This window comes from Mauremys reevesii, linkage group 26 (genome assembly GCF_016161935.1).
Source record: "Mauremys reevesii isolate NIE-2019 linkage group 26, ASM1616193v1, whole genome shotgun sequence".
In the NCBI taxonomy this organism is placed as follows: domain Eukaryota; kingdom Metazoa; phylum Chordata; order Testudines; family Geoemydidae; genus Mauremys; species Mauremys reevesii.
The window spans coordinates 2,907,503-2,934,678 of NC_052648.1; the positions used below are offsets into that span (position 1 = coordinate 2,907,503).

General features: G+C 55.0%; 1 protein-coding gene across 9 annotated transcripts in view; it reads left to right on the forward strand.

Annotated features, from left to right (window-relative positions):
- Positions 1–27,176, forward strand: part of YJEFN3 (YjeF N-terminal domain containing 3) — a 56,832-nt gene that overhangs the window by 25,524 nt on the left and 4,132 nt on the right. For 8 of the 9 annotated variants that reach the window (XM_039515505.1, XM_039515504.1, XM_039515502.1 and 5 more), the window contains 4 exons: positions 3,443–3,551; positions 18,693–18,803; positions 21,649–21,762; positions 24,464–24,614. In XM_039515505.1, the coding sequence (XP_039371439.1) occupies positions 3,443–3,551; positions 18,693–18,803; positions 21,649–21,762; positions 24,464–24,614 (485 nt within the window). Of the gene's footprint in view, positions 1–3,442; positions 3,552–18,692; positions 18,804–19,858; positions 20,190–21,648; positions 21,763–24,463; positions 24,615–27,176 lie in introns of those variants that run through there. The other variant, XM_039515508.1, reaches the window with a different exon arrangement.

Sequence of the window (27,176 nt, forward strand, 5' to 3'; positions counted from 1 at the left end):
CCATCTTCCAAGTGAGTCTGGCCACCGAGAGCACATTACTGCCCTGTGCTTTGCCAGCTTTCTCTGCGCAGCAGGGGCAGGCGAGATCCTGGTCTAGGAGGGCTGGCAGATGGCTGCATCACAGAGCTCTTCTCCTAGGCCCCGTCACGGCCCGTGGAATAAGCTGGAAAGCTCTTGCAATCGATCCCGGAGGAGTGGTCGGGGTCCTGCCCCAGGCATGCTGGGATGAAAGCCAGGGCCTGTGGAATTCCCCACCTCCCTGTTGTCTGTCTGAGCCCAGGTTTGGTGAGTTTAAGCCAGGCAGCTGGGGGAGAGGCCCAGGATCTGCATGAACCCTCAGTGCACCTGGGCGTGGGCGAGATGCTGCCCTGGCCTCAGCTGTTTGGCTGTTCTGAGCACGGCCCCTCCCCGCGCCAGAGAGCTGGGACGGTGTCGTCAGCTTCAGGGACGGCAGCTCGTGGGCGATAAGCAGGGCCGGTGCTTCCATTAGGCGACCCTAGGCGGTTGCCTAGGGCGCCAGGATTCGGGGGGCGGCATTTTGTGCGCTCCCCACGGGGCACATGGGAGCTTCCGGTTCCGCTCCCGTCACGCCGCCGAAGAAGGAGCTTCTGCCGACGTGCCGCGGAAAACAGCGGCAGGCAATTGAGCAGCTCAATGACTGCCGCTGTCGCCTGTGGCATTTCGGCGGAGGGTCCTTCTTTGGCAGCGTGATGGGAGTGGAACTGGAAGCTCCCGCGCGCCCCATGGGGAGCGCATAAAATGCCGCCCCCCGAATTCTGCCTAGGGCGCCAGAAACTCTGGCGCCGCTCCTGGCGATAAGGTACCTGCTTGGGACACTAGAGCCCTGGGTGCAATTCCCAGCTGTGCCACTGGCTCCGTGCGGGATCTTGGATCAGTTGCTCCGTTCGGATAACGACCCTTCCTTGGTCAGCCTGCCCTAAGTTGCAAACCCTTCGGGGCAGGGGCTGTTCTCTGATCTCAGACCCCACCTCTAGGGGCTACTGTCCTGCGAATCATCACCATAAACCCAACCTGCTGGAGCTGGAGCTCAGAGACCCCCAGGCGCTTTCCAGCAGTGAGGTTGGGCCTATTTCAGTTTCTAACCCAGCGGAATCTGCTGGGCCTTGGCGTCCGGTAACACGCAGTGCAGGACATGCAGAATATCGAATTCTGGGCTGTCTGGGGTGGCCTGGGATGTACGTTAAGTGCTATGGGCTACATTTAAATAACAGGTCCGGAAGCTGACTGAAAGCAAGGACATTTCACACTGAAGCTGCGTCCCTTGTGCCTGTTTTTCCAGTAGCCTAATTAACTGTCTGAGTTTGTGATTTTAATTGGGAGACAATTGTGGGCTCGTGGTTTGAGCAGGAGGCTGAGCGCTGGGATGGCGAGGGGTTCGAATCCCGGCTCTTTTGCTCAGTGGTGCCTGCGGCCATATGCACATTACGCACAGTGCGGATCACTGGCATGGGTGCTGCTGGGGCGGGGGAGAGGGCTGCCCAGAACAGTTGGTCTGGGGGCCCACTCAAACAAGGGGCAGAGTGGCATAACTGGCGTTGAGGGGTCGCAGCTCTGCTCAGGTTTGGGCCAATGGCTCCTTGATGGAGGGGCTGCTGGGTGGTGGTGCAACACCCAGAGCGGGGAGCCCTCCTGGTGGACCAGAGCCAAGCCGCTGCTGTGGTGAAAAGGTTCTGAGGGTGCCCTTTCTGCTGCTAACAACATCTGTGGCTTTAAGACGCCCTTTCTGTCTCAGTTTCCCCACTGATAAAGCAGGGATCGTACTTGGCTATTTCATAGGGGAGTCGTAGGGCTCGTAAAATGCTTTGCAAGTGGAAGGTGCTGAGTAGTAGCAGTGTACGTGAATGGTGGCTGATAGACACAGATCACCCACTACAGTGAGGCAGCCACCTCTGGGAGTGGGCGGTGGCAGCTGTTTAACAGAAATAGATACATATTTTTTAAAACTCCTGGATGGCTTCGTGATTCCCTGTTGCTTTGCACACTGTGTGCCATTGACCCCCGTGCAAAGTGAGCATGAAATACCACCAGCTCAGAATGGTAGCAGTTCCCACGCTCACTCTGCGCTGGGACAATGACATGCAGTGTGCATGGTAGTGAAGAATTGGATCCTCAGTGTAAATGGATACAACGCCACCCACTTCCCAGATTGCCCCAAATCTGACTTTGACAGTGACCCCAGGGTCCCGGTGCCTTGTCCCCAAAGAACCCGGTCTTGTGGCCATCGCAGCGAATTGGATTTCCCACTCACCTTTAATAACAAATGAAATGGCATTGTTCTGAAGACAGCACATGGTTTCCTCTTCCTTCAGTCAGGTGACCCAACAGACAGGGGCGGCTCCAGGCCCCAGCACGCCAAGCGCGTGTTTGGGGCGGCACGCCGCGGGGGGCGCTCTGCCGGTCGCCAGGAGGGTGGCAAGTGGCTCCGGTGGACCTCCCACAGGCGTGCCTGCGGAGGGTCCGCTGGTCCCGCGGCTTCGGAGGAGCATCCGCAGGCACGCCTGCAGCAGGTCCACCGGAGCCGCGGGACCGGCGACTGGCAGAGCTCCCCCCGCGGCGTGCCGCCGTGCTTGGGGCGGCAAAATGGCTAGAGCTGCCAACAGATGTGAACAATCATTGTCCACTTCCAAAGCCAGCATTTTGGGATCACCAGTGAATGAAAAAGTGACGCATTGTTTAGCTTTTTGTAACATACAGATTCCTCGGCGGGCGGTTTCCCTTAGCGTGTTCTCCCGCCGCTGTACCACGCGCAGGTGGCCGGGGCTGGGTGCCGAGAAGGGCCAGGCGTGCACAGCTCTGTCTTTTGATACGGCTGAGCCCAGATTAACCCTGCCAGGTACTTGTGGGAGCTCAAGTCCCTCCAAAGCTGGATTTGGCAAACGAGCGAGGGGAGCTCGCCCAGAAGGATCCAGCGGAAGGTCTGACTTCTGAACTAGCCGCGGCCGGGTGGGAGGGCCGGAAGGGGGCAATGGGGGGCAAGGCTGAGGTCTGGGATACGTAGCCACTTAATAATTATTCCCTTCCTCCACCAAACCCTGCCCTGTTGGGGCGGCGGGGAGGCGGGCGGGGATGTTACCCATCACACGGGAAAGCCAGCGGGGCTGGAGATTGGTTGCAAAAGAGATTCCTTTGAATCAACTCGCTGGCAGGAGCATTTTTGCCGAGGCTGGTGCTTGCAGGGCCCCATGTCACAACACAGGCCTCGAATGCGAAGTGGCAAGCGACCGGTTGCTGGTTCAGACTCCAGTGGGAGCTCCTGGCTGATTGGCACGTCCCAAAAGCCGGTCACGTGGGGCGGAGCCTAAGCATAGCCCCAGGAGCCTGGCTGTGGGCAGCCGCTTTGGAAAGGCTCGGCCTGAGCGTGCAGGTGCAGCGTGGGGGATACCACCGACATCCTCACAGCCCCCTGCCTCTTGCCTTGCAGCCGCGTGGAGGCAGAAGCCCTCGAGAAGGAGCTGCTGGAAGATTACAGGTTTGGTCGGCAGCAGCTGATTGAGATCTGGGGACACGCCAGCGCCATGGCCGTGACCAAGGTAAGAGTAGCGCTGTGCCAAGAGGATTTAGAGCAGGGTGCTCTCCCCTCGGAGCTCTGGGGATTGTTACTCAGAGGGGCCCCAGGTGCAAAGCCAGGGGCTTGGCTGGCATGCGAGTGTGCTCCCGAGATGTTATCGAATGGGCTTCCTTTTCCTGTGGTCTCTTCCCCTCTTCCTGCCTGGGTTTTCTGCTAGCTTCCCCGTTCCGGACCAAACGCCAAGTGCAGTTTGTTGGAGGCACAGAAACATCTGGGTAATTTTCTTCCTCCTCCATTGCTGTGACAGCCACCAGTTTGGCCAACAAAGCACGGATTGCACCAGGGGCCTCCAGAGCTGAAAGCACAAGTCTCGACAGGTTGAGCTACAGTCAGACGCTGGAGCTCGAGCTGGTTCAGGGAGGGACGTGTAATGGGCACCGACTGGTAGGTTTTGCCATTTTCACCTTCCCTGGAGCCAGCTGTGATCCGAAGCACCTTGGTTTCCTAGATCATTAAGTTCACTGTAAGTTTTGTTATTTGGCAAAATGTCTGCGAGGCTGAGCACCTTGGTATGGGTTCTTTTCATGGGAGCAGTCAGAGGCCCTATAATAGTCCGGCCTCTTCTCCCTGCTGAGTTAGTGTGGAGCGAGCAGGGCAGGAGGCGCTGTCTGAAGGTTTTACAGCCTGCTGGAGATGCACTTACTGGCTGGAGAAAGCCTTCTGGCTTTTGGGGAAGTCACTGAGCACTTTGGGGGACTGGATTCTGGATTTTTCTCTGCACTTCTTTATCCCACGGCTTCTAAGGTGAGCAGGGCATCCTGACCCAGGACCATGGGCAACGATGGGCCAGTACCATATATTGGAGATCTCCTCTCCTATACACACCTGCTACCTAGTGAGCAACAGGACAAAACTAACAAGTGGGTCAAACCTGCCTGGACGAAGTCATTCAATAGCATGTGACACATCCTGCGGTTTGACACTTGTCAGGGTTTTATGGGCTTTGCAGAGACATGATGTAGACGATTTATAGAGGACACACTCCATCAACAGTGATAACATCTGTCAATATACCGTAGCATTTAGCATCGTCACATGCATCTGCAACAGGTAGTCTTGCCTGGGAGTGCTTAAGAATGATTATTGTGCATAAAGGACTTATAGCTGTATCGCACCATTCATCCTGAAGGACACCAGAGTGCATTACAAATGTATATACAGGCATTGCTTTGCCAGGCACTGAAATGCACCCGCCTCTGGGCTGGGGCATGGCAGCTGTTTAGTAGTCACATAGCATCCGAAGGGCCAGTTCCTCATCTGTCACTCCACTGACGCCAATGGAGCTAGATTGATTTACACCAACTGGGGATCTGGCTGGAAGGAAGGAGGCTACCATCTCCCCATTTAAAGAGTGGGCTGAGCAGGGAGGCGTGGGGGTTAAGGAGACAGAATGCAATGATCCAAACTGAAACGCTACCAGGACACAGGGTGTGATGCCCCTAGCCCTAGCGCACCTGGAAGGGTTTGAATCAACAGATGTCTAGCAGCTAACAGCTCCTTAGTGGAATAAACCAGTCTGCAGACAGCTGTTTTGCTGCTGGTTCCCGGCTTCCCTAAGGGATGCGAAGTGCAAAGCTACTGAAAGGTATGTGTGTGGGTGGGTGAGTCAGCTCCACTCCTAACTACTGCAGCAGAAACTTCTGTTCCGGGAGACGCTGTTGCTTTTCACTTTGGATCATCAGCCGAACTGTTACAAGCCCCCACGTCTGAGTCGGTTCAGTCTTTGATTCCTGCTTTCACCTGAACATAGCAAAGCCCGAGTCCGGGTGCAGGCTGGCCTTTGCGGGAACAGATTTTAATGCAAAAGCTAAATGTCAGCTCATAAATATTTAGCTCAAGATATTTCCACAGCAAATTTGCTCAGCAGGGGCTGAGACAGAGTTAGGAGCGAGAAGGTAACAAGAAGGGAGCCTGATTCTCATTCACGCCCAGGCCCTTTGCACTGCCAGTGTGGTGCAAGGGGTCTTAGTGGAAACAGAAGAAGGTTCCTATTTCCTTAACAAAGATGGGGCTAGATTGGACGGTGATGTAAGCAGTGGGGAAAGTTCCGTGTGGGTGTGAGCTGATCAGAAACCAGCTGAGCGTGGTAAAGTGGGGTAATGAGCACCCATCGTGCATGCGATGGATGTGTGCAGTTGGGAGTGCAGGGGCTTGGGAAAGCAGCCCCCTCCCTCTCCCCGAGTGCAATGCAGAGCAATCCTGTCCTCACTGGACCCTGTACCTTCCAGTTAGCCCTATGTGGTGTGTACCCTACACCCATTTTCCAACCCCCCCTGCCCCAGGGCAGTGCCGCATGAGCTGGCAGGACAGGGTCAGTCACGGGGTTGCCATCAGAGACCATGTGAACCACGCAGCTAACCCCTCCTCGCTCCACTGGCAGCTTCTGACGGGGAATGGTCTTGTGCCCGCCCAGCTGCAATTCCCAGCTCTGTCCCCCCAAGCGAGGCGAGATACTGGCAGGGCATCCCTGGCGTGTGTGCGCTGCTGGGCGGACATGATGACCCGGGCTGCAGCAAATCAGTGGTGAGTCAGACTGCAGATGGGCCAGGACTAAGTGGAATCGAGTTGGCATTTAAAGGGCCGGGGTGCTGGGCAGTGCTAGCACTTTGCATTGCCCTGTGGAAGAACCAGCTTGACCCTGCTGGTGGTTTCCATCTTGCAGCAGCAGCATCACCGACCCCTCGGGTGGCCCTGGGCCTCCTTTGCTTAGTTCAGGAGGGTGCTGGTGGGGAGTCCCATCTGGCAATGAACCTGCAGGACAGCAGCCATGGTGCATGGAGGAGATCGCCACCAGGCTTCCAGAGAGAAGCAGAAGGCCCAGGCACCCCCCGGGAGGAAAGAGGAGATCATTTGTGGAGTCAGAGAGGAACTGGATCAACCTACTGAGTGTAAAGTCTCCTCCCCTCCTCTCTGCACCTCTGGGATGAGGCCAGATCCTTTCCTGAACACCTCCCTCTCTGGAGCTGCATTGCAGCACTAGGAGATGCTGAGTTTACTGCCTAGAAAAGCCAATACAGCTGTAAATTACAACCCTTTCACAACAAACTCCGGGTGCTTTCCAGCAGGACCACGGCTTGGCTAATGCTGGCCACCACTGGCTGAGTCAAGAACATAGCAGGCCACTGGCCACGGCCATTCCCTGGGAAGGCCCGGGAAGAAAGCAGCTGAGAATAACCAGAAAACAGTAGCTGAGTAGAGCTAGCTGCCCTCAGCCTGCCTGGTGCTCACTTTCCATACCGAGCTGCAGAATAGCTGATTTACATGGAAACTGGGGGAAGTAGCTAGGAGCTGCTTTGCTGTTTAAATTAACATCACCTTTTCCTTCAGTTTGCAAAGCTCGGAGGCCGACGCTCTCCAGTTCTCAGCCGGTAACCCATCAGCTTTAAAACATGTGCTTTAACTCCCACAAGGAGGGAAACTGTATTTACCAAGGGGCCAGTTTTATTCTTTGCCGAGCTGCTGGGTAAGATCTTGGAGCTGTAGTAGCCAATGTCATCTCCAAGTCATGCCTGGAGTTCGGTCCATCTGTCCGCTAAGCTGCTGTTCTCTTCAAGTGTGATCCTCCCATCTTGACTTACCTGGGAGATGACACTTCCCGTCCTGCTGCCGTGAGATCGAGCAGCCCATATCTTTGTCATTGGATCAGCTCAGGTATTATGCCCAGGCAGCCTCTTTGGGAACTGCTCTTAGGTGCCACCAGATTCCACCCCACATCTCTTTGAAGGTAGCATCCCTTTGCTGCAGGCAGAACACGCCGACAGGCGGAGTAGGTAGGCAGATGGACAGGCTCTGCAGAGTTCTCCTCCCATTTTGAGTGACTATAGGATTCTTCTTCACTTCCTGTCTCAAACTGCTGTGTAGTGTAGGTCAATAGCTGGATCAGGGGATTCAAATCAACACTCAGATCTCTACAGAGACATGAATTTTCTTACTCAGGGTCGATGTCTAGCACTGGGCACACAGGGCTATGACTTTATTTGGGGTCTCTAGTAAAGCTGGACAAAATTTTTTCATCAATTAGTAAATTCGTCAGAAAAAAGCAGATTTGGGGCAACTGAAATGCTTGCGAATTTGGGTCAAAATTTGGTGAATAGTTTCAGCTGAGTAAAATAAAATTCCTCATTTTTTAAAGTCTGAATGGCTCATTTTGACATTTTTTAAATTAACGGTTTTGACATTTCATCTAGAAACAAACTGTTTCCTTTGGAAAACATCAATCAGAATCGATGCTTCGTTTGACAGTTTTAGGCGAAACATGGAAAAGGTTCAGTTTGGGTTCGAAAGGGACTGAATTTCTTTTCAGTTTGGCCACCAAACTGAAAAATCAGTTCTTCACTGAGCCCCAGTCTCCAGTCACTACAGGGCTAATAAATAAATTAATGAGACAATCCCAAACCCTGGATACAGAGACCCTGAGATTTGGGGGAAGTTTGGAACTAGACTTTGCATTTTTGGTCCACCTCTAGCTGGAAGAAGTGTCCAAACTTTTGGGTGGCTTTTCTGAACTCAGCCTCATCAGGCTTTTGTCTGTCACTAGGAGGGATTATCCCATACAAGACCAAGCATAGACTATTCTTACTTGGGTGGTGCATCAAAGTTCTGGGGGGGAGGGCTCCCTGCTGCATGTGTAGCTGGGATGTACATCTGCTAGCCCAAGATTTCCTCCAACCTTTAGATATCCGGCAAACACCTTGCTTATTAACTAGAACTCAGTAAGTAAATATTGACCTGGAATCAGGCTGTTCTAACAAGCAGCTCCAGATTCGGCAGACTTAGGTGGTAAAATGTCAAACACATTCAGAGATGCAGGGGGGGTTATTGTCTGTTCTGCGCAAGGGGTCTGAAAATTCAGTTTGCCTGCACACTGTTAATGGTCCGTGGTTAGTTTTATAACTGAACCAGTCTTCAGAACTACCAACTGGAATTGTGGACCCAGAACTGTGCTGTCACACTAAACTGGGAGGCCCAGGGTAGTGCCTCAGGACTGAAATCTCTTACAAATAAATCCTGCGTTGTAACACTTTTAAAGATGCAACAAGCAACATCCTTTAAAAAATGGATATAAGTGTCAGGGTGTCAGACTGGAGCATCCACCTCTGACCTTTTGTTGGGTTAATTTCTGGGAGAGGCCAGTTCAAAGGTTTATCCCTGCTTTGGGATTAAGAAATCCATGCCTAATGGGTTTAGACAGAGATCTGATTTGCAGCTTATAAAACAGAGAGGAGAGCAAGGGGGTGTTGGACTAGCTGTTGCAGACAGACAGCAATATCTGTTGGTGTCATTTCTGGTTTCCTGGCTTTGCTCAGTTAAGGCCCTGATGAGACAGGCAAGAGGACTGATCACTTTAGTCATCTCTGGGGTGGGACACGTGCACAGTGACATTTAGAGCAGGAAGCGGATTAGAATTCTGTACCCAATTGAAGCAGCAGGGGAAGCTCTCAGGTGAGCTGGAGGTTACCTGAGTTTGACCCAGGCCCCCATGTGCTTTTTCAAAAACTGGATCTTGAGTTTATACCTCACACCAAAGATGCCGCAATGGGGCGTTGTTACGGTCAGAGGAAAGAACCCTTCCGATGGACTCACCAACCCGTCCTCTCATAGCACCTGGGTTTTCCACAGGGTTCTTCCATACAGGAAATCTGATGAGATCACCCCTCTGGGGGTCTGGCGGAGGGTAGGGCTGGGTGTGATCAAACTTAAATAATCTTTTTAGGCCAAAGAACCTGAACTTGGAAAGTTCTAAAACAAGAAATTTACCCCAGGAGTTTTTTGGGTTTTTTTTTGGCATTTTTCTCTCTGGGAACCAAGCTGTTTGAAAGGTGATTCCAGCAAAGGCTAAAGGGCTGATCAGAGCCTGGGGAAGAGTCTTCCTCCCTTTGCCCCCATCTCAGCTCAGAAAACCCTGGCTTCATGGCTAAGGCACGGGGCTGGGACTCAGGAGACGTGGGTTCGATTCTCGACTCTGCTAGACTCCCTGGCTGACCTTGGGCAAGTCACTGCATCTCTCTGGGCCTCAGCCCCCATGGGGATCATGATCCTTCCTGTGGCTGTCTTGTCTATTTAAACAGTGAGCTCTTTGGGTCTGTCTATTCCCCCTGTGTCTATGCAGAGCCTGGCACGGTGGGGTTCTCAGCTCAGGTGGGGCCTCCCTCTGCTACTGAAATAACGAGCAGGGGCAGCGCTCTGTCTCCTGAGTGTCATGTCATGGCCGTGATTCCCCCTGACCTGGACTCAGAGTCTCAGACCCCACAAATCCATTGCAAGGGTGATGGATGCCTGGGGAGGCAGAGCACAGTTAGGGTGTCGTACAGAGCGGCAGCCCTGCTGCGTTCCTCCAGGAGCCAAGCCCTGAAACAGCCGAGGGGGTGATATCCTGTCAGCGCTGCCTTCAATGAAGGCCAAACCTGCCAAGTGGAAAAATGAAGCCTTTGCTTGTCCGGCGTGCTACGCGAACGGGGATTCGATCCCGCACACTCCTCTGCAGCCATCCACGGCATTCAGAGAGCCCAGTGCAGCCCCTTCAAACCAGACGCCCCCACTGCATGCGGCCTTTTGACAGGACACGTGAGCACCTGAACAATTTCTCCTGCCTCCGTTCTTCTGCAGAGAAGGGTTTGGAAACCAAATGGAGAGAGGCCTGAGTCACAAGGTCGGGACCCAGGTCCAGATCAGCGTCCAACATTCCTGAGAGCTTCGGGGGCCACTGGGTCGTTTGGGGCCAGATCAGCCTTGCCGCTGGGCCCCAGCTGCAGAGTTTGGCTCCACATCCAGGCCTGGCTCTGAGGTTCCCAAGCCTTTGGGAGGTGGAGTTTGGTTTTCTGTTGCGGGGGTTGAGCCTGGCCGCTGTGGGTCTGGTGTTCTGGTTCTGGAGGCTCAGAGCCCAGGTCTGCTCTGCTTTCCTTAGAGAGCCACGATACGGAGGTGGGGGGTTGTCAGCGGCTCAAAGGGCAGCTGTGGGATTGGGTGGGGCTGAGCCACAAACTGACTTTGTGGCATTTGAAATGCAGAGCAGAATTCCCTGGTTCATCCTCCGCTCAATCCGGGTTACATGTGGCCTTTGGAGCTGTAGGGACCCCACCCCGGGAAGATGGCCCCTGCCCAAGAGCTCCCAGTCCTACGCACACAGATACAATCCGCCCAATGTCCTGATTAACCCTCAACAGCATCCCCTCTGCAGTGAGCTCAGCAGCAGCATCCTCCCCGTACAGATGGGGAAACTGAGGCACCAAAAGGGGTCCCATAAATCCGAGCTGGGATTGGCACCTGGTTGCCCCTGGCTGCCCGCCCTGTGCTCCTGAGCTGCATGCTGCAATCGGTCGTGCTGCAGAGATTCGTGGCAGTTTCTGTCAGCTGCTGGCTGTTTGCTGGGACGTTAAGCAGATGGCAGTGGAACCAAAGCTTTCCATTCTCCAGCTCCTTCTTCCTCCCCCTGTTGTTTTTGGATTCCTTGGGCACCTGCAATTATTTCATCTGGGTTAAACTGCTTGCACAGGAGCTCAACTTTTTATTTTCTTTAAATAAATGTGATTTGAGGTTATCAGCTCCAGGGGAAAATGCTCTCGCGTTCCCAGAGACCCGGGGGGGGGGGGGGAGGGGACCCGTGTCTGCTGGATGCAAAGCTTATTGTGAGCCATTCAGCGTTCCAAGCACTGGAGTCAGCTGCAGCGGCCGGTTACCCTAGTACCCAGTGCCCGTGGAGACGGCTGCTTGCATGGGGATCCAATGTATCCATGCAAACCAGGTCTCCTCCTGCAGGGACCCTGGAGTGGGAGGAACGCATGGCCCCGTTCCCTCCCCATCTATCAGCAGAATCCAAGGGGAAGGCAGCTTGGCACCTCATCCCCACCTGGCCCCCGCTTGTTGCTTGGAGGGGGTCATTGTTCCAAGAGTCCAGCCATGAATTCCAAAGCCCAGCTGTGTTTATTAGGAGGATGAATTTCACAGCAGGAGCCACATGGAGAGCACCACGTGCCATCTGCTGATGCCAGCGGCAGACTTCCCAAAGCGTCACCCCCCCAGCAGACAATGCCCGCGCCTTGCCGTTCACTGGCTCAGAGCATCCAGCGTTAGAACGAGCCAGCACTGGCTGCTCTCCCAGGGACGGAGGCCGTTACCTCGAGGAGCTTTGCCCCTCCCGGGGCGTTGGAGGCCCTTGGGAGATGATGCCAGGGCAGTGGAAACGTGAGCCTGATTTTCGTTGCACCTGGGACCTTCCACTCCACAGACGCCCAAAGATCTGTGGGCTTCGTGGGACCCCCACGGAGGATGGGGGCATCTGCTTCACTCCCTGGGCTGCCTGTCTCCTCCACCGGCCCCTGCCCCAAACCCACCGCATTGGTGGGAGAAGGGGAAGTTCCACGCCACGTCAAATCTGACCCACCAGGACACGCAGAGCCCTGGCCCCACACAGGGAGGCTGTTGCAGGATCTGGGCCAGGGGGAGCCCGCCCACCCCACACCCCGTTTGTACCCACTGTGGCTCCCCTTTGCCAGCGCGCTGCTCACCCAGTTGGCACGGCTCGGAAAGGCGACATGTGTGAGTTTCCCGGGGGTTGGCAGTGAGAATGCCAGTTAGGACGGCTGCCGTGCACGGAATCAGACTTGTGAGTTGTGGAAGGCAGCAGGGATGCCTGGAATTCAGACTGCTCTGGCTCGTCGTCATCCTCACGCCCAGCAGCCCTGTTCTGCTGCATGGGCTGCGTGGGGCAGGGATTTGTCCTGGTGGCTGAAACATGTTTTTGCAATTGAGGGGAATCATTCCTGTCACGTTCTGGGGTGCAACCCAGATGGGTGAGGGGCTGGCACCTCTTACCCTGTAACCTCGAGTGCCTCCCGCTGCCTGGCCACTGTGGTGCTCTGCCTGGGACCCCCACAGTCAGCATCAAGCATGGGCAGCCCTGCACCAGCTTTGGATCCTGGAGCCCCCACCTGCAATGCCACAGCTTCCCCCTGGCTTCCCCCAGCCTTGGGTAACACCTGGTGTGGTGACTCCACTCTCTGCCCACCCCCACTTGTCCCAGAAAGGTGTGCTCCGAAATGTCCAGCCCTGGCCTGTGACAATCAGATGTTAAGGTTCGTTGTCCTTTTCAGGAGTCAATAGTCAACAGTTTGCTACATTACCCGGAGTTACCAAACAGTTCAGTTTAAAGACACGTTCCTTTGGAAAGGCCTGGTTACCAACTCCCCCGCCAGACCTGTGTCAAACACACCTCCATCATCATTCCAGTGTGTATCCACGGCGCTGACCCCCAAGAATGTCAGTGATCGGCAAGTTACACCAGGTGTATTTTGTACAGGGATTATTACAATGGTGTGTAGGGTGTGATTACAGGGGTGCTTCGTGTCACAGTTCTCCCTTAGAACAGCGTGAAAAAGCCAAGGTCCAGTTCTTTTGGTTCTGACCCACCTGAGTTTGCAGCCTCCTGAATTTCTGGTTGGAACAAACTGAAAATATCAGCTACACACTTGGGTTAAAGCAAAGTGCCGAGTTGCACCTGGTTTTGTACCAAGTTGGCCCTATGATGAGATAACTGGCTCTGTGGATATGGGGAAAGCAGTGGGCGGGATATATCTTGACTTTAGCAAAGCTTTTGATACGGTCTCCCACAGTATTCTTGCCAGCAAGTTAAAGAAATATGGGTTGGATGAATGGTCTATAAGGTGGACAGAAAGCTGGCTACATTGTCAGGCTCAATGGGTAGTGATCAACGGCTCCATGTCTAGCTGGCAGTCGGTATCAAGAGGAATGCCCCAAGGGTTGGTCCTGGGGCCAGTTTTGTTCAACATCTTCATTAATGATCTGGATGATGGGATGAATTGCACCCACAGCAAGTTCGCAGATGACACTAAGCTGGGGGGAGAGGTAGATACACTGGAGAGTAGGGAGAGGGTCCAGAGGGACCTAGACAAATTAGAGGATTGGGCCAAAATAAATCTGATGAGGTTCAACAAGGACAGTGCAGAGTCCTGCACTTAGGAAAGAAAAATCCCATGCACCACTACAGGCTGGGGACTGACTGGCTAAGTGGCAGTTCTGCAGAAAAGGACCTGGGGATTACAGTGGACGAGAAGCTGGATATGAGTCAGCAGTGTGCCCTCGTTGCCAAGAAGGCTAATGGCGTATTAGCAGATCGAGGGAAGTGATTATTCCCCTCTATTTGGCACTGGTGAGGCCACACCTGGAGTATTGCATCCAGTTTTGGGCCCCCCACTACAGAAAGGATGTGGATAAATTGGAGAGAGTCCAGCGGAGGGCAACAAAAATTGTCAGGGGGCTGGAGCACATGACTTACGAGGAGAGGCTGAGGGAACTGGGCTTGTTTAGTCTGCAGAAGAGAAGAATGAGGGGGGATTTGACAGCAGCCTTCAACTACCTGCAGGGGGTTCCAAAGAGGCTGGAGCTCGGCTGTTCTCAGTGGTGGCAGATGACAGAACAAGGAGCAATGGGCACAAGTTGCAGTGGGGGAGGTCTAGGTTGGATATTAGGAAACACTTTCATGAGGAGGGTGGGGAAGCACTGGAATGGGTTCCCTAGGAAGGTGGTGGAATCTCCATCCTTAGAGGTTTTTAAGGCCCGGCTTGACAAAGCCCTGGCTGGGATGATTTAGTTGGGGATTGGTCCTGCTTTGAGCAGGGGGTTGGACTAGACACCTCCTGAGGTCTCTTCCAACCCTGCTATTCTATGATTCTACTGTCACTGGAGGGTAGATTGGGGCACGTGTGGGATTTGGCTCTATTTTGGGGGGACTGTTTAAACCTGACCCGTCTTTGTAGCAAAAGCTGGTGAAGTTTAGCAGCCCTCCTGATTTCCCCTGTGGCAGATCCCAGAGCCCCCAGTCAGGAATGGGCTGGGAGCTGCACAGATAAAGAGAAAGGCCTGGTCCCTGCCCAACGATCCGACAATCTAATTAAAGGCAGGACGTGCCAGGGGCATGTAGCACACGCCAGAGGGGCGAGGGTACCAGCAACGGGACGCACGGCTCCATGGACTAGCTGCATACCTCACTTGCCATCTGGCAAGGAATACGGCAGGATGGGGGAGGAGAGAATAGATTTGCGTTTGGGGGAGGCCCACGTGGCCAGGGCTTTTCCCCCGGGGCCTGAAAGTGTCTGTTTCCAGCCCCACGTGTGCAAAGCTTTGTTAAAATCCAGTTACGTTAATGAGGGAAAATTTAAAGCAGGCGAATTTCCGTGGGAGGAGCGTCACTAGCGGACAGTGGTTAACAGGAGTATTAGATAGATATTCCTTCCCCTCCAGCCCGGCTCTTTTTAATCACCTTCCGCTGCTCCCTTTGAGCCGCAGGATTAATTCTGGCCCTGGCAATGGGCTGTCTGTTCGGGAGCCAACCCGCCAGCCGCCGGGATTTATAAAACCGGCCCCTTCTATTTTCAGCTGTCGCTTAAAACCCCTCGAAGCACCTGCTGCCTCTGCTCAGCCAGTCCCCGGGGAACCTCCCCAGAGAAGCCTCCCTGGGCAGCTGCCAATGAGGTTATAGTTAGAAGCTGATCGTCACTGTCCTGCCCACGATTTGTCTCACGCTCCCTTCCCCTGAGACCTTGCTCCACATTTAAATAAAACTCTCGGGTTCAAAAGTTTATCGGCTTCAGCCGCTCACTTCCCACTCCCTGCCTCCCGATGCAGCATCGTCTGCCCGCCCCAGCGCTGCTCCCACCCGCCAGCAGCTGCATGGACTGCGCCGGGCGCCCTGACGATGCTCCGTGCCAGGGCTCCAGGGACAGCACAGGTGGCTTCCGGCCAAGCTGACCCCTGGACAGCAGAGTGCAGACAGGTGACCAGACAGGCCACCTCTGCAGTGGGTGGTGCCTTGTGGGAAAGCAGCGGGAGGGCTAGGAGCCCAGGGATGGCCCAGGCCCACACTGTGCTGGCTGCTGCACAAACCCAGAACAAAAAGACAGTCCCTGCCCCGGGCTGAGTAAATCCCGCTGTGTCCCCAAGTAAGGCTTTACCCCTGGCTGGAATCACTGGATGGACGGGCTGTGGAAAGTTGTTTCTGCCCCTTGTCTGCCACTCAAATTAGTATTTATTTGTATGACAGCAGCACCTAGAGACCGGGGTCCCATTGTGTCAGGGGCTGTACGTACACCTACGCAGCCCCTGCCCCAAGGAGCTAACAATCTAACGGGCAGCAGAGGCACCCCAGTGGGACTAGCCCAAGGCTACTGACAGAGCCAGGGATTGATTGGGGTCCCCTAGTCTGATGTTCTAGCCACTAGGCCATGCTGCATCGCAGGGGGCCCAATTAGAGGTTGACCTTTGTGCTGGAGACAAGGCCTTAGCTGGGTTAATGAGGGGGAATAAAAATGAACAGATTGTAGCAGAAACTCCCTCCCGGCCACAAGTCCAAATCCCCTCCATACGTCCAGGCATGGGATTATTGCTTCTCAAGCTGCTTCTCGACACCCCTTTCAGTCTCGTGGCTTCCAGAATCCCAGAGCCCTGGCTCACTGCATTGACACCTTTGGGCAGAGCAAGATCCTCAGCTGAGTTTCTGTCCTGACTAAAGCTCGGGGGCTAAACGCCTTTTACGTGGTGCAGGACAGGACAGAGATCTGAAGGTCATTCTCGCCCCATTTCCAGGAGAAAATAGGTTCCCATGTGTTTTTACAGCTTGGCCTTCATAAATAGAGAGAGAAGATTTATGGATCAAAGATAGCTTTGTGTCTGATGAGGGTGAAGGCTCAGTAGAGCCACTGTATTTAGGACTGGTTCAGCTTTTCCATTCTAAGCCTCCGTGCCAGCTAATGCCCCCCCCCCCCCCCGTTTAAGGGCACACAATTTGTTTTGGGAAGAGAAACATTTGGGAGTTGAGCTCCTCGATCCTCTGTGGCCCTCGCTGCGCGACGCTGGCTGGGCGTGCCCGAGCGTTCTCCTCCGGAGAGCCGCATGCCTGAGATGGTTCTGCTCTTTATTTCTGTAGCCTGGCTGAGGAATTGTTTTGCAGCCAGGGAGGGCGGCAGGCGGCAGGGGAAGTTCCTGGTTTGCCTAGGAGGAGGGCGGGTCGGAGGGGCGCTCCTGGGCGTCAGGAAGCTGAAGCTCAGCAGCTGCCGTGAATGATTGAGCTGGAGGAAGGAGTGCGCCGGCCCGGTGAAAATCGGGCCCCTTTGTTGCCACCATGTGACCTTGGGCGGTGGTTGTTATTTGTAATACAGGATCAACTAGAAGCCCCAGCTGAGCTCCCAGCCCTGCTGTGTCAGGGGCTGCACCGTGAGACACAGTCCCTGCCCCAAAGGGCTCACTGCCTAACTAGCCAACCCACGGGAGAAAGGAAACGTCATTGTCCCTCTCGGACAGAGGGGGAGCTGAAGCCCAGAGCAGGAAAGTGACTTGCCCAAGGTCACCCAGTGTAACTGTGGCAGACCCCAGAGCTCCTGAGTCCCAGCTCAGTGTCTTACCCTCAAGGTTAGTCTCCCTCTCAAAGCAACGAGGGCCTGGTTCTCAGTTCCCATCAACATCTAGGGGAGCAAAGCAACCCTCAGCACCCCCTGGACACCAGGCCCTTCGTTGCTGTGCTGCCTCAGTTTACCTAGGTGTGAAATGGGGGTAGCATTGTCTTCATTAATGCTGTCACGTTCCTTGAGAACCAGTGAGCAATCACTGTGAGCGCTGGATTCACTCTCCATCTTCCTGCCAAGCCGCTGGGCACATCCTGAACGGACTGTGCAAAGTTTATTGACCCAGACTTTTTTGGAAAAAAATTCAGATTTGGTGACACTGAAACATTTTGTGAATTTTTATCAATTTCAGCTAAGTCTTTAGCTAACTTCTAAAAACAAACCGAAAAAATCAAAATGTTCAGATATTTTTTCTATTTGAAACAACTTTTTGTTTCAAAATTTCCTTTCATTTTATTTTTAGAAAATGTAAAAAGAAAAGAAGCATTCAGTGTTGGACGTGAAACTGATTTTTCCCCCCAACTTTTTGATTTGCCAAAAATTATGTTTTCAATTTGACCCAAAACAATTTTTCAAAACAATTCAGACTTGCCAGTGAACTGAAAAATTGGTCGATCTCCGAGCTCTAATCCCAAACTCAGCACTTGGCGGGAACAGCCTCATGGCTGAAATGTGCGGTCTCAAGTCCCAGGCAGGGGGTTCATGGAGCAGCGTCTTCTCTCTGTCTCTGTCCCTCCTTCCCAGCAATGGTGACATTCCCTCGCTCCTGGAGCCATGAGACTCCGGAAACATGGCAGTGCCCAAAGTCTAGAGTCCCAGCCAATGTACAGCGGAGCCGGCCAGGGCGCAGGTACTGAAAAGCTTGTTCAGGACGTCAGGGACTGTAAATAGTTTGTGCCATTTGGTTGTGTCCGGTGTTTGGTTGGAACTAGAGGCCAGACTCCAAGAGCAGGAAAAATCAGCCAGTGGATAAATAGGAGGTTCTCCCTGCAGAGTCTGTGCAGCTTGGTAATTTTCAAACTGTTTTTGCTCCGTCCAGCAGGACCGCGGCTAGTGAGACAGTTAGGAGCCTGCCAAGCTGCCCTGCTCCCTGGTGCTGTGCATCAGCTTCTTAGCTCGCTGTGACAAGAAAGCAGCTTTGTTCACGGGCTCCACGCACAACATGCTTGCTAGATGGCTGCTGGGGCTGGGATTACATCATGTCTCGCGGGGTGCTTCCAGCCTGGCTTATGTGTCCCAATGTGGGGGGTAACGGGTCCCATGCTCCTAGGATCACCGTCTTTCAGATAAGTCTGGCCCCTCTGTGATCACGTTGTGCAACCATTGAGGTGTGAATCCCAGTGGCCTGGCTAAATCCCAGTCGGTGTAACGCCATTCTGTCTTCCCCACTCCGTTGCAGTTTCATCTGGATACAGCACACGTCTCCACTTCCTATTCTAAACCACTGGTGTAGCGTTGTTGTGCCCTGTTAAACAGCTGCTGTGTTCCAACCCAGAGGTGGCTGCATTTCAGCAATGGATGCAGTTTTTCCTGTCTCTGCTTATGGATTTAGGCACCTTTGGGATGAAAGGCCAGAAAGAGACATGGGAGGTTATTCCTACCATGGGGACCAAGCTGATATGAATGGGGACGGAGATCAGATTCAGTGACGCTGCAGGGTTTTGATCCCATTGTTTTTCTCTGCGCTGCAGGTGTTCCCTCTGCCATCCCTCCCAAGGAAGCAGCCCACAGTGCTTGTGGTGTGTGGGCCCGATCAGAACGGTGCCATCGGCTTGGTGTGCGCACGGCATTTGCGGGTGTTTGTAAGTATCCTTAACAAATCACCCACTTCCTTCTCCGCCACCCTCCTTGTGCTGCAAGGGTGGGTGGCCCCTTGCTGCGATCTCAGTAAGCGAGAGGAGACTTGATCCCATGGCCTCTTGGTCCATGCTAGTGGCCGTGACAGAGGCAGCTCTTTGGTTCCTCAGGGTAGCTGCCCCTGTTAATTCATTCGTCAGAGGTTCTTCACCTGCAGTAGAAGATGCAAGGACGGGGACCTGGTACGGATCCCCCGTTCTGAATCACCAGTTGGCACCTGACTCAGATCCACAGGGCCCAGTGTGAGACCTCAGGGGCTGTTTGGGGGCCCAGGAAACTCTTAGACTGTTTCCTGGGGACGAATCTCCACAGGGCAAACTCAGTCGGTGCCCCTGGCAGAACCCAGCACCTCTGTGGGCTGCCCTCGCAGAGAGACCCAGGACTGAGTGGGTCACACAGACTAGACCCCTCTCCTTATCTCTCCGTTCAGAGCTGAGGGGTGGGGAAGGCCCCCCCCCTTCACTGTCTATGAGCCGCCTGTTCTGGGGACAGAGGCGCCTTTCACCAGTACTAAAACCCCCTGTAACAACCTTCCTTTGTTACTGGAGCCCTGGGGCAGCTAACCTGATCTTGCAATGAGATCCAGAGTGTGGGAGTGAATGCAGTTTGGGGGCTGCGTGACCTGAGCAGGTCTGATAGCCCATCCGCTAGAGGGCAGACAGCAGCCTGTGCATTCAATGGGCCCGATTCTCAGCTGCTCCATTCCCACCCTGGGACACGCTGGGGGAGGTGCGACTTTGGGGTGGTTGAGGAGCTGTAGCCACCATTGTGCTTACCGTGTTCTGAGCACCCCCACAGCCCCAGAGCAAATGACAGCAGCCCCAGGGCTGCTCTAATTTATGCTCTGCTCCCTGTGGCCCCTAGGAATGGGAGGATAACCCTAGTCAGAGTGCTATCCCCAGTGCCAGGGACTACTGGGTACAGGGCTGGTGCAGAGCCTTCATGTCCAATGTGCAGAGGCATCACAGCATGCTCTAGGGAGGTGTCTATATGGTTGCAGCCAGAGTCCGCCGGGTCCAGTCATGAAATTGCAGGAAATTCAGGAGCTGCTAAACGCTGCCAGAGCTGACTGACACATAAAGATCAGACAAGCAAAAACAGCAACTCCCAGCGAAAATCCCGTGGGAAAAGGTCAGGCAGAGTGGGAGGGAATGGAGCAGAGAAAGCTGAGAAAAGTGCAGGCTGCTCCTCTGGAGTCCCACGCCCCGGCAGCGAGATCTCCTCCTCGGGGCGCCGTGGGACAGCGGTTACATGGTCAATTCGCTGCAGGATTCGGTAGGGAAAGCTGCTGCATGAGGCTGGTGCTGGGAGCTCGCTGGCTGAGCGGCCATTTCCCAGCTCGGACCGAGGGCTGCCTACTGCTCAGCTGCGCTCCATGCTCTGTGTCCCAGGAGGGCCCGTGTCTCCCTGCCAGATGTCACAGCAGCGGGTGTGTGTGAGTGTGGGGGGGGCACTGGGGTGCTCCCAGCAGGGCAGAGGGGTCGCTCTCCTGGTAAACTCGGGGGTGGCTTGTCTTTCCCCGCTCTCTCAGAGCCTGGGAAGAGTGGGGGGATCTGTCCCGGGTGGTGCTGCAGTCTCTGTAAGCACTGTCAGTCGCAGAGGTCCCAGCGTGGTCCAAAGCCAGGCAGGCCCAGCAGCAAACACCGAATGGGAGCAAATGCAGCATCCCCCGGACACCTGCTAACGCCACCCAACCGCCTTCCTTCAGTGCTCCCCGTAGCCCAGCAGTCAGGGGCGAGAGCAGCTCCTGCTCCGTTACTCCTGGCTAGCGCAGGCTAGATCAGGCCAGGCTCCCAGGGAGGAACCAGCTGAGCCCTGTAACCACGAGCATCATCCTGCCATTCCTCCCCCGATCCCTGAGGGGCTGTGGGAAGCCCCCAGGAGCCCGCCCAGACAAGCCCCTGGGGGTCTGCCAGTGGGTTAGACCCAGCTCCTGCTTTCAATACAAAGCTCACCCACTTGCCTGCTGCAAACTAGACCCAGAGGGATGCCCGCGTGTGTCTGGAAATGTTCCCAGCGGCTCATTTCCACGCCCCAGAGGAAAGTCCAGGACCAGCACTCGACATGGTCAGGAGCCGGTCTGGTTAGAAAAGCCATCGCAAAGAGTTAGCACTGCCCCGTGCCCCCCCTTCGAGTGCTTTGCAAGGAGTGATTAAAACCCAACTCCCCTGGGGCAGTGCAGGATTCTCCCTGCTCTTCCAGTGGGGTGACCGAGAGAACCGACCTGCCCGAAGTTACTCAGGGAATTGCATCTTCCAGTGGAACCCAGGAGTCCCAAGTCCCGTCTCCATAGCCACAAGACCACCCTTCCCATCCCTCTGGTAGCCATCGGCTGTGCCAGTCTTTCCGAGTGGGCCATCCAGCTGAATAACCCCCCTGCAGCCGTTGGCTTAGTGCCACGGCGGTTCCCGATCCAACGCCCACTGGGCTCAGGGCAAGTCTGTCTGGTGATCGCAGGAGCGCTGGACTGGGACGCAGGAAGAAGTGGGGTTTTTACCCACGAAAGCTTCTGCCCAGATAAATGTGTTAGTCTCTAAGGAGCCACCGGACTCCCCGTTGTTTTTGTGGATACAGACTAACACGGCTCCCCCCTGACACTGGGCCCCAGGAGATTTCCTTTCTGCCTGTGGCCCTTTAAGATACTGCGGGGGTGGGGGGGGGCAGAGGACCAAGGTTTCTGGGTTGCATGCAGCTGCCAGTCAAGGAGGGGCAGAGGAAGGAAGGGGCTGGGGTGGGAAGAGGCGTGTTGGGTGCGGGTTACATTGGTCTCTCCTCCCTGCCCTCCCTCAGGAATACGAGCCGACCATCTTTTACCCCAAGCGCTCCCCGAATTCCCTGTATCGGGATTTCACCACCCAGTGCGAAAAGATGGACATCCCCTTCCTCTCGTACCTGCCGACGGAGGTGAGAACGCCCCGGTGGCACGGAGCGCATGGGCATGGGTGTGTGCGCACACGCGGTTCCCCTCCCCTTTACTCTGCCCACCGAGCCGGCCCCCATTCAGATCCAGAGCATATGCTCTCCAGCCACGTCGGAGACACGAGCACCAAACTCAACAGCCAAAGTTCTTCCGGGGTTCAGAGCCGTCAAAGCCTGGCTTACGCTAGTGCTGGGGGTCGGGGTGGGGGCAGGTTTCTGCAGCCTGGCCCAGCGGGGGCTTTATAGGCACTGGGGACCTTGGGAGACTTTCAAATGGCCAGTGGGGAGGGGGTCTTCTGTGCGGGGAGGTGGGGGAGCATCTTCTGTGCAGGATTCACCAAGCTGCCGTGGTGCCTAAAGGAAGCGGCTTCAGATCATTTCAGTTGTACCGCGCCGAGCTCCCCTTTCACGAGGGAGATGGCCGGGGGGGTTCCCTGATCAGCACCCCCGGGGCTTTGCCACTGGTGCTGCAGGGCGGCAGGTGTGTCCAAGGGGCTGAAGAACATCAGGTTTCTAGCTCTTTTGAAAGAGCGCCCCCTAGTGCTGTGGGTACAGCCTGTGCTCTGACTCCAGCCGCAGAGCGTGTGTGGGGTGGTGGGGATTTGCTGGGGCGGGTGGGGGTGGCTATGCCAGTCACATGCGTCTGAGCAGAGCCTCTCAGCTCTAACTCTCCTCGGGGCAGGGACTGTCTTTTCTCTCTGTGTTTGTACAGCCCCTAGCACAGTGGGCGCATGGGCCATGGCTGAGGCTCCTAGTGCTATATTAATACAAATAATTAATAATCCTAATTACATGCAGTTCCTTCAATCCCGGTAAGAAGGAAGGAGCAGGGGCTCCTGGGTTAAACCCCCCGGGGTCGAATACTGGTGTGTGTGGAACCCAAAGGCTGAGATTAGGGCGAAAAGCAGAGTCCAGACTAGATTTGAGGTGTATTCCGTGCGGGGACGGTTTTGGCCTCTTGTTCAGGCATCTGATCCGAGCATCAGGGTTCCAAAAACTCCAAACGGCGAGTGTAATCCGCTCACGGCTGGAAAAGGAATTACTGAGTCTTATTTCCTACCGGCCCAAACAAACACTGCCAGCTATTTTCTTTTTTAAACATTGGACTCGGCTGGAGGAATGTGACCTCAAATTACTGTCCCACGTGGCTCCATTCCACTGTATGGGCAAGAGCACAATTGCTTTCAAACCCTTTGGGGTTTTGGTCCCAGATTCTGCCGCAGGCTCTGGAAATGCACAGTAGGAGAAGTTTCTCGTTACAGCAACAATAAGATCAAATATGTTCAATTTAAAACCTATTACAACCTGGCTCCTTTTTGGGGGCAGTGTTTTTTTAAGCTGTGCCATAGAAGTTCAGCATCAGGACAAAAAAAATAACCCCATACATTAATTTTTTTAAAGACCTTGCTTCTGGCCAGCACAGCAGTTTTTCACTGTGGCGTGCTGGATGTTAGCAGCTTTTACTAAACCTCCAGGAGACCAGGCCTGCTAACTTTAATCTTGTGATTTCTTCATTCTGGGAAGCCACCTGTCACTCCAATGCCTGTGGTCAGGCCTTAAAGAGAAACCTCCACAGGCGAACGATAGAAAACGACACAAATGAATCAAGCTGGGCTTTCTTGCTGCACTCAGAAGTCCGAGCGCTCTCTCTTGCTCTGTCTTCGTCTTTGGAGACATCCCCAGGGGACTGTTCCTCTTCTATTGAGGGCCCCGGCCACTTGTGATCATTGAAGATCCTCTGGCAATGTTTGTAAGAGCCGGTGTATGCTGCCCAAACCCCAGGTGTGGCAATTTCCAGCTTGCTGCCCTATAGCCCTCCTGCCGTTTGCATTGTGCATGGGATTATCTTCACTTCCTGGCCTAAACTGCACACGCCACGTTGCTACGTGTAGTTAGACAGCTGGAGCCGGATGGCCTTTCATCATGCCCGTTGGATGCCACCCAGTCCACTGCTGTCACACCAACCGGGGCCAATGGCTTCTAACCGAACCCAGTAGCTGCAGCCACCACCTACCGACAACCCCCACGCCCTGCGCCGAGAGCGCGCAGCCCAGCACTGAACGGCGCTTGGTACAACCCACATGTGCTTACTCCTCCTGCCGAGCCAGCTCCTGAGCCCCCTGCGATAGACAGAAACTGCCCCCAGCTGGTCTCTCTCCAGCACTCCGAGCTGGCCAGACTGTTCCTAGAGGTTGATCTTCAGTGCTGGGCTGGGCAAAAGTTCCCAACTAATTTGGATGGCAGCTGGTCCTTTTCTCTGCACCCAGGGCGTGTTGTAGGGGGACACTTGGATGGGGGGAGAAGGCTCTGGGAGATGCTTCTCTTTCTCATTGAATGGTACTGTCAGTCCTTCGGGGCCTTGCAGCTCTCACGGAGCCACCGTGCTAACATCTATTCCGTCTCCGTCGGAGTGACAGGGAGAGGGGCAGTGGTCACCGAGAGCTCGGCAGGCAGAGGGGATGGGGCCGTGCTCCAGCATGAGGGTCCGTCCAGGGAGAACATGAGGTGGGGCAGCCAGGACCGCGAGTCAGCAGCCCAGTGCACTGGAGCGGGTGCACTCGGTCACCTTGGCCTGTGTGCGCAGGAGTCCACAGAGGGCTTGTGGGCCGGACGAAGCCCCCCTGCTGGGTGCCGTGAGGCTCAGGCTGGCAGATGGGGGTTTCTGACTGGGTCCCGCCCCCTCCAGGTCCAGCTGATCAATGACGCCTACAACCTGGTGATCGACGCCATCCTGGGAGCTGACGCCGAGCCGGGGGAGGTGAAGGAGCCGTACACCAGCATCTTAGCCACCCTGAAACAGATCCGGATCCCCATCGTCAGCCTGGATGTGCCCTCAGGTGGGGATCCCTCTCGCCTTACCCTCTCCTACTGGCACTTGCTCTCCCCATCCCGCACCCAAGAATCCTCAGCCCTGGTTACCCGCCTTTCGCCACCTCAGGTCCAAGTGGCTGCAGGGTCTCACCCGTACCAGCCACGTGATCTTACTTCACCCTCCCCTTCTGCTCCTCCCACCCCCCTCTCTGTGGTCCCATCCCCTTCCTGCTTGTCCTTTCCTGCCCTTGGAGTAGCCGGCAGGATCCGATCCACCAGGCAGCCCTGACCCATCAAGGGCCTTTGTCCTGGGTGGCAAAATTCTGGGCACAGCCACAGCTCCAACAATAGGAAGGGCTGATCACCAGCCAACCCAGTAAGGACCTCCCCACCTCCCGCATCTCTCTCGAGCCCCTCTGCAGCCAGGGACCCCTGAGGTTACTGGTTACGTGCTAAGAACAGCTTCAAGGAAAGCAAATCCCCAGGCCCAATCAGTCATATCATCGTGTGCATAAGAGCGGAGGACGGATAGGACTCTCCTGGGTTCTGGTCTCAGGTCTGGGAGGGAAGTGAGGGTTAGTGGGTTAGTGCCTCAGTTTCCTTCCCCGTATAGACTAGAGAACATGGTATGGGCCTCCCGAGGCTAAGTTTGTAAAGGGCCTTGACTTGCAGACTGAAAGACACTGGTGAACTAGGACAGTGGTTCTCAGCCTATTCCATTCCGGGACCTCCCCTTTAACTGGGACCTCGCCGGGGCCCCTCCCATGCAGCAGTGAACTGGAGTGCTGAGGGGAGAGGCAGATTAGCAGGAGCGAAGCCGGCAGACAGCACTGCCTGGTCTCTGCTGGGCTAACGAGAGAGATTTGATGGGGTTTGTAGGAGCGGCTGAGTGAGTGGCCCTAGGAGTGCAAATGCTGCCTGTAGGCCTGGGTTCGAATCCTGCCTCGGGCAGCTAGTGAGAAGTGAGTCCACAGTGGGATCCAGCCACGGGGGGATCCGCTCACATTACAAAGCCAACCTGCAGCGTCTTTTGAGGGTGCCGCTGATCGGGACGGGGAGGGGGTGTTGTCAGAGCTTGGAGCGGGCGCCTTGCACAGTAATACGCTGGAGCTTATGCTATCGGATGCCCAGCTTCCACGGGCGCACGCTTTCCCACCATGTGACACGGAGGAGGGCGCGGAGCATGACTGGGATCCGGACGAGCAGCTGGATGCTGTGCTGATGCTTAGCTTCCGGCGTGGCACGGAGACAGCCCTTCTCCTCCCTCCAAGAGTGACCCAGCTTCTCCTCTGGGGCTCGGACCCTGGGGAGCATTTGAACCCTGTCTCCTGCGTGCCAGCTTCTCCTATTCCTGGGTGTCCTTCACTTGCCAGCCGCTCTGGCTCCCCGCTGAAAGGGAGCTGCCTCGCGATGCATTCAAGGCATTTGTAATAAATACTACGCTCCCCAAAGTGAGACATGATGTAATTTCAAAACACAGTCGTGTCTGGGGGCTGGGCCTGGTATTGCCATCAGACTGCAGCAAAAACCCCTGCCCGGCCCAGCCAGGGGAGGAACAAACAGGAGCCCTGGAGATTTAATGTGCAAATTCCCACCTAATGCCAGGGCCTGCGTGGGAGAAGCCGTTCTGGCTCTGCCCGGCCCTGCATCCCCTAGGCTGGCCGGGGACACGCCTCACTCCTCAGCTGAGCTGGCACGGCGCTGCAGAGCTCTGCTAGTGCTGCCTTCCACTCGGTCTGATGGGTCGTGGGTGCGAGACCGGCTGGTGTGGGCAGAGGAGCCACTGAGTTCATTAATCTACCACGTGGGATGGAAACCACCACCTTGCTGCTTGGCATTCTGCATCCGGCTATTTATTTGTATAGCCCTGGGCGAGGTTGACGGGGCATCGCAGCTCACTGACCCTAGCTGAATTCCAGCCTAGGAAGAGGCATTCTGCCTCTCTCCCTAAATTCCCTGAGTGGCAAGACCTGGATTTGGCTTCCTTCTTTGCTTCCTCTCCCACAGCGTTGCTGTGGGCCAGGCGCCCAGCTGCCGAGTTCCACACTAGAAGTGGCTGCATGTCAGGCATTAGAGACTAGCCAGAGCACACAGTGTTCCCTGATCGCTCCTGAGGGGCACAAAGGGGCTCTTCACCCAGCCGAGGTGTGACGGGTTTGGTCACCAGAAGCCCCCTTGGGAGTGTCACGTGATGTGCTGAATTTACCTCTGAGCCTGTTTTCCCTGCCAGCTTGCGCCTCCAGAACCCTGCCTTGTTGAGCCAGACACGCCAGCCTGCTGCAAACACAGACCCAGGTCTGGTCCATGCCCCCAGAGCTGCAGACTTGAACCAAAAACTGCTCAGCGGGTCACCTGTCTCCAGCACCCAGACACCCAGTTCCCAGTGGGAGCCAAACCCCAGATAAATCTGTTTTACTCTGTAGAAAGCTCATAACTGACCGCCCTTTATAACACTGATAGAGAGCTATGTGCAGCTGTTTGCTCCCCCAGGGATTAATCACTTACTCTGGGTTTATTAATAAACAAAAATGATTTTATTAAGTATAAAAAGTAGGATTTAAGTGATTACAAGTTACCAAGCAAAATAA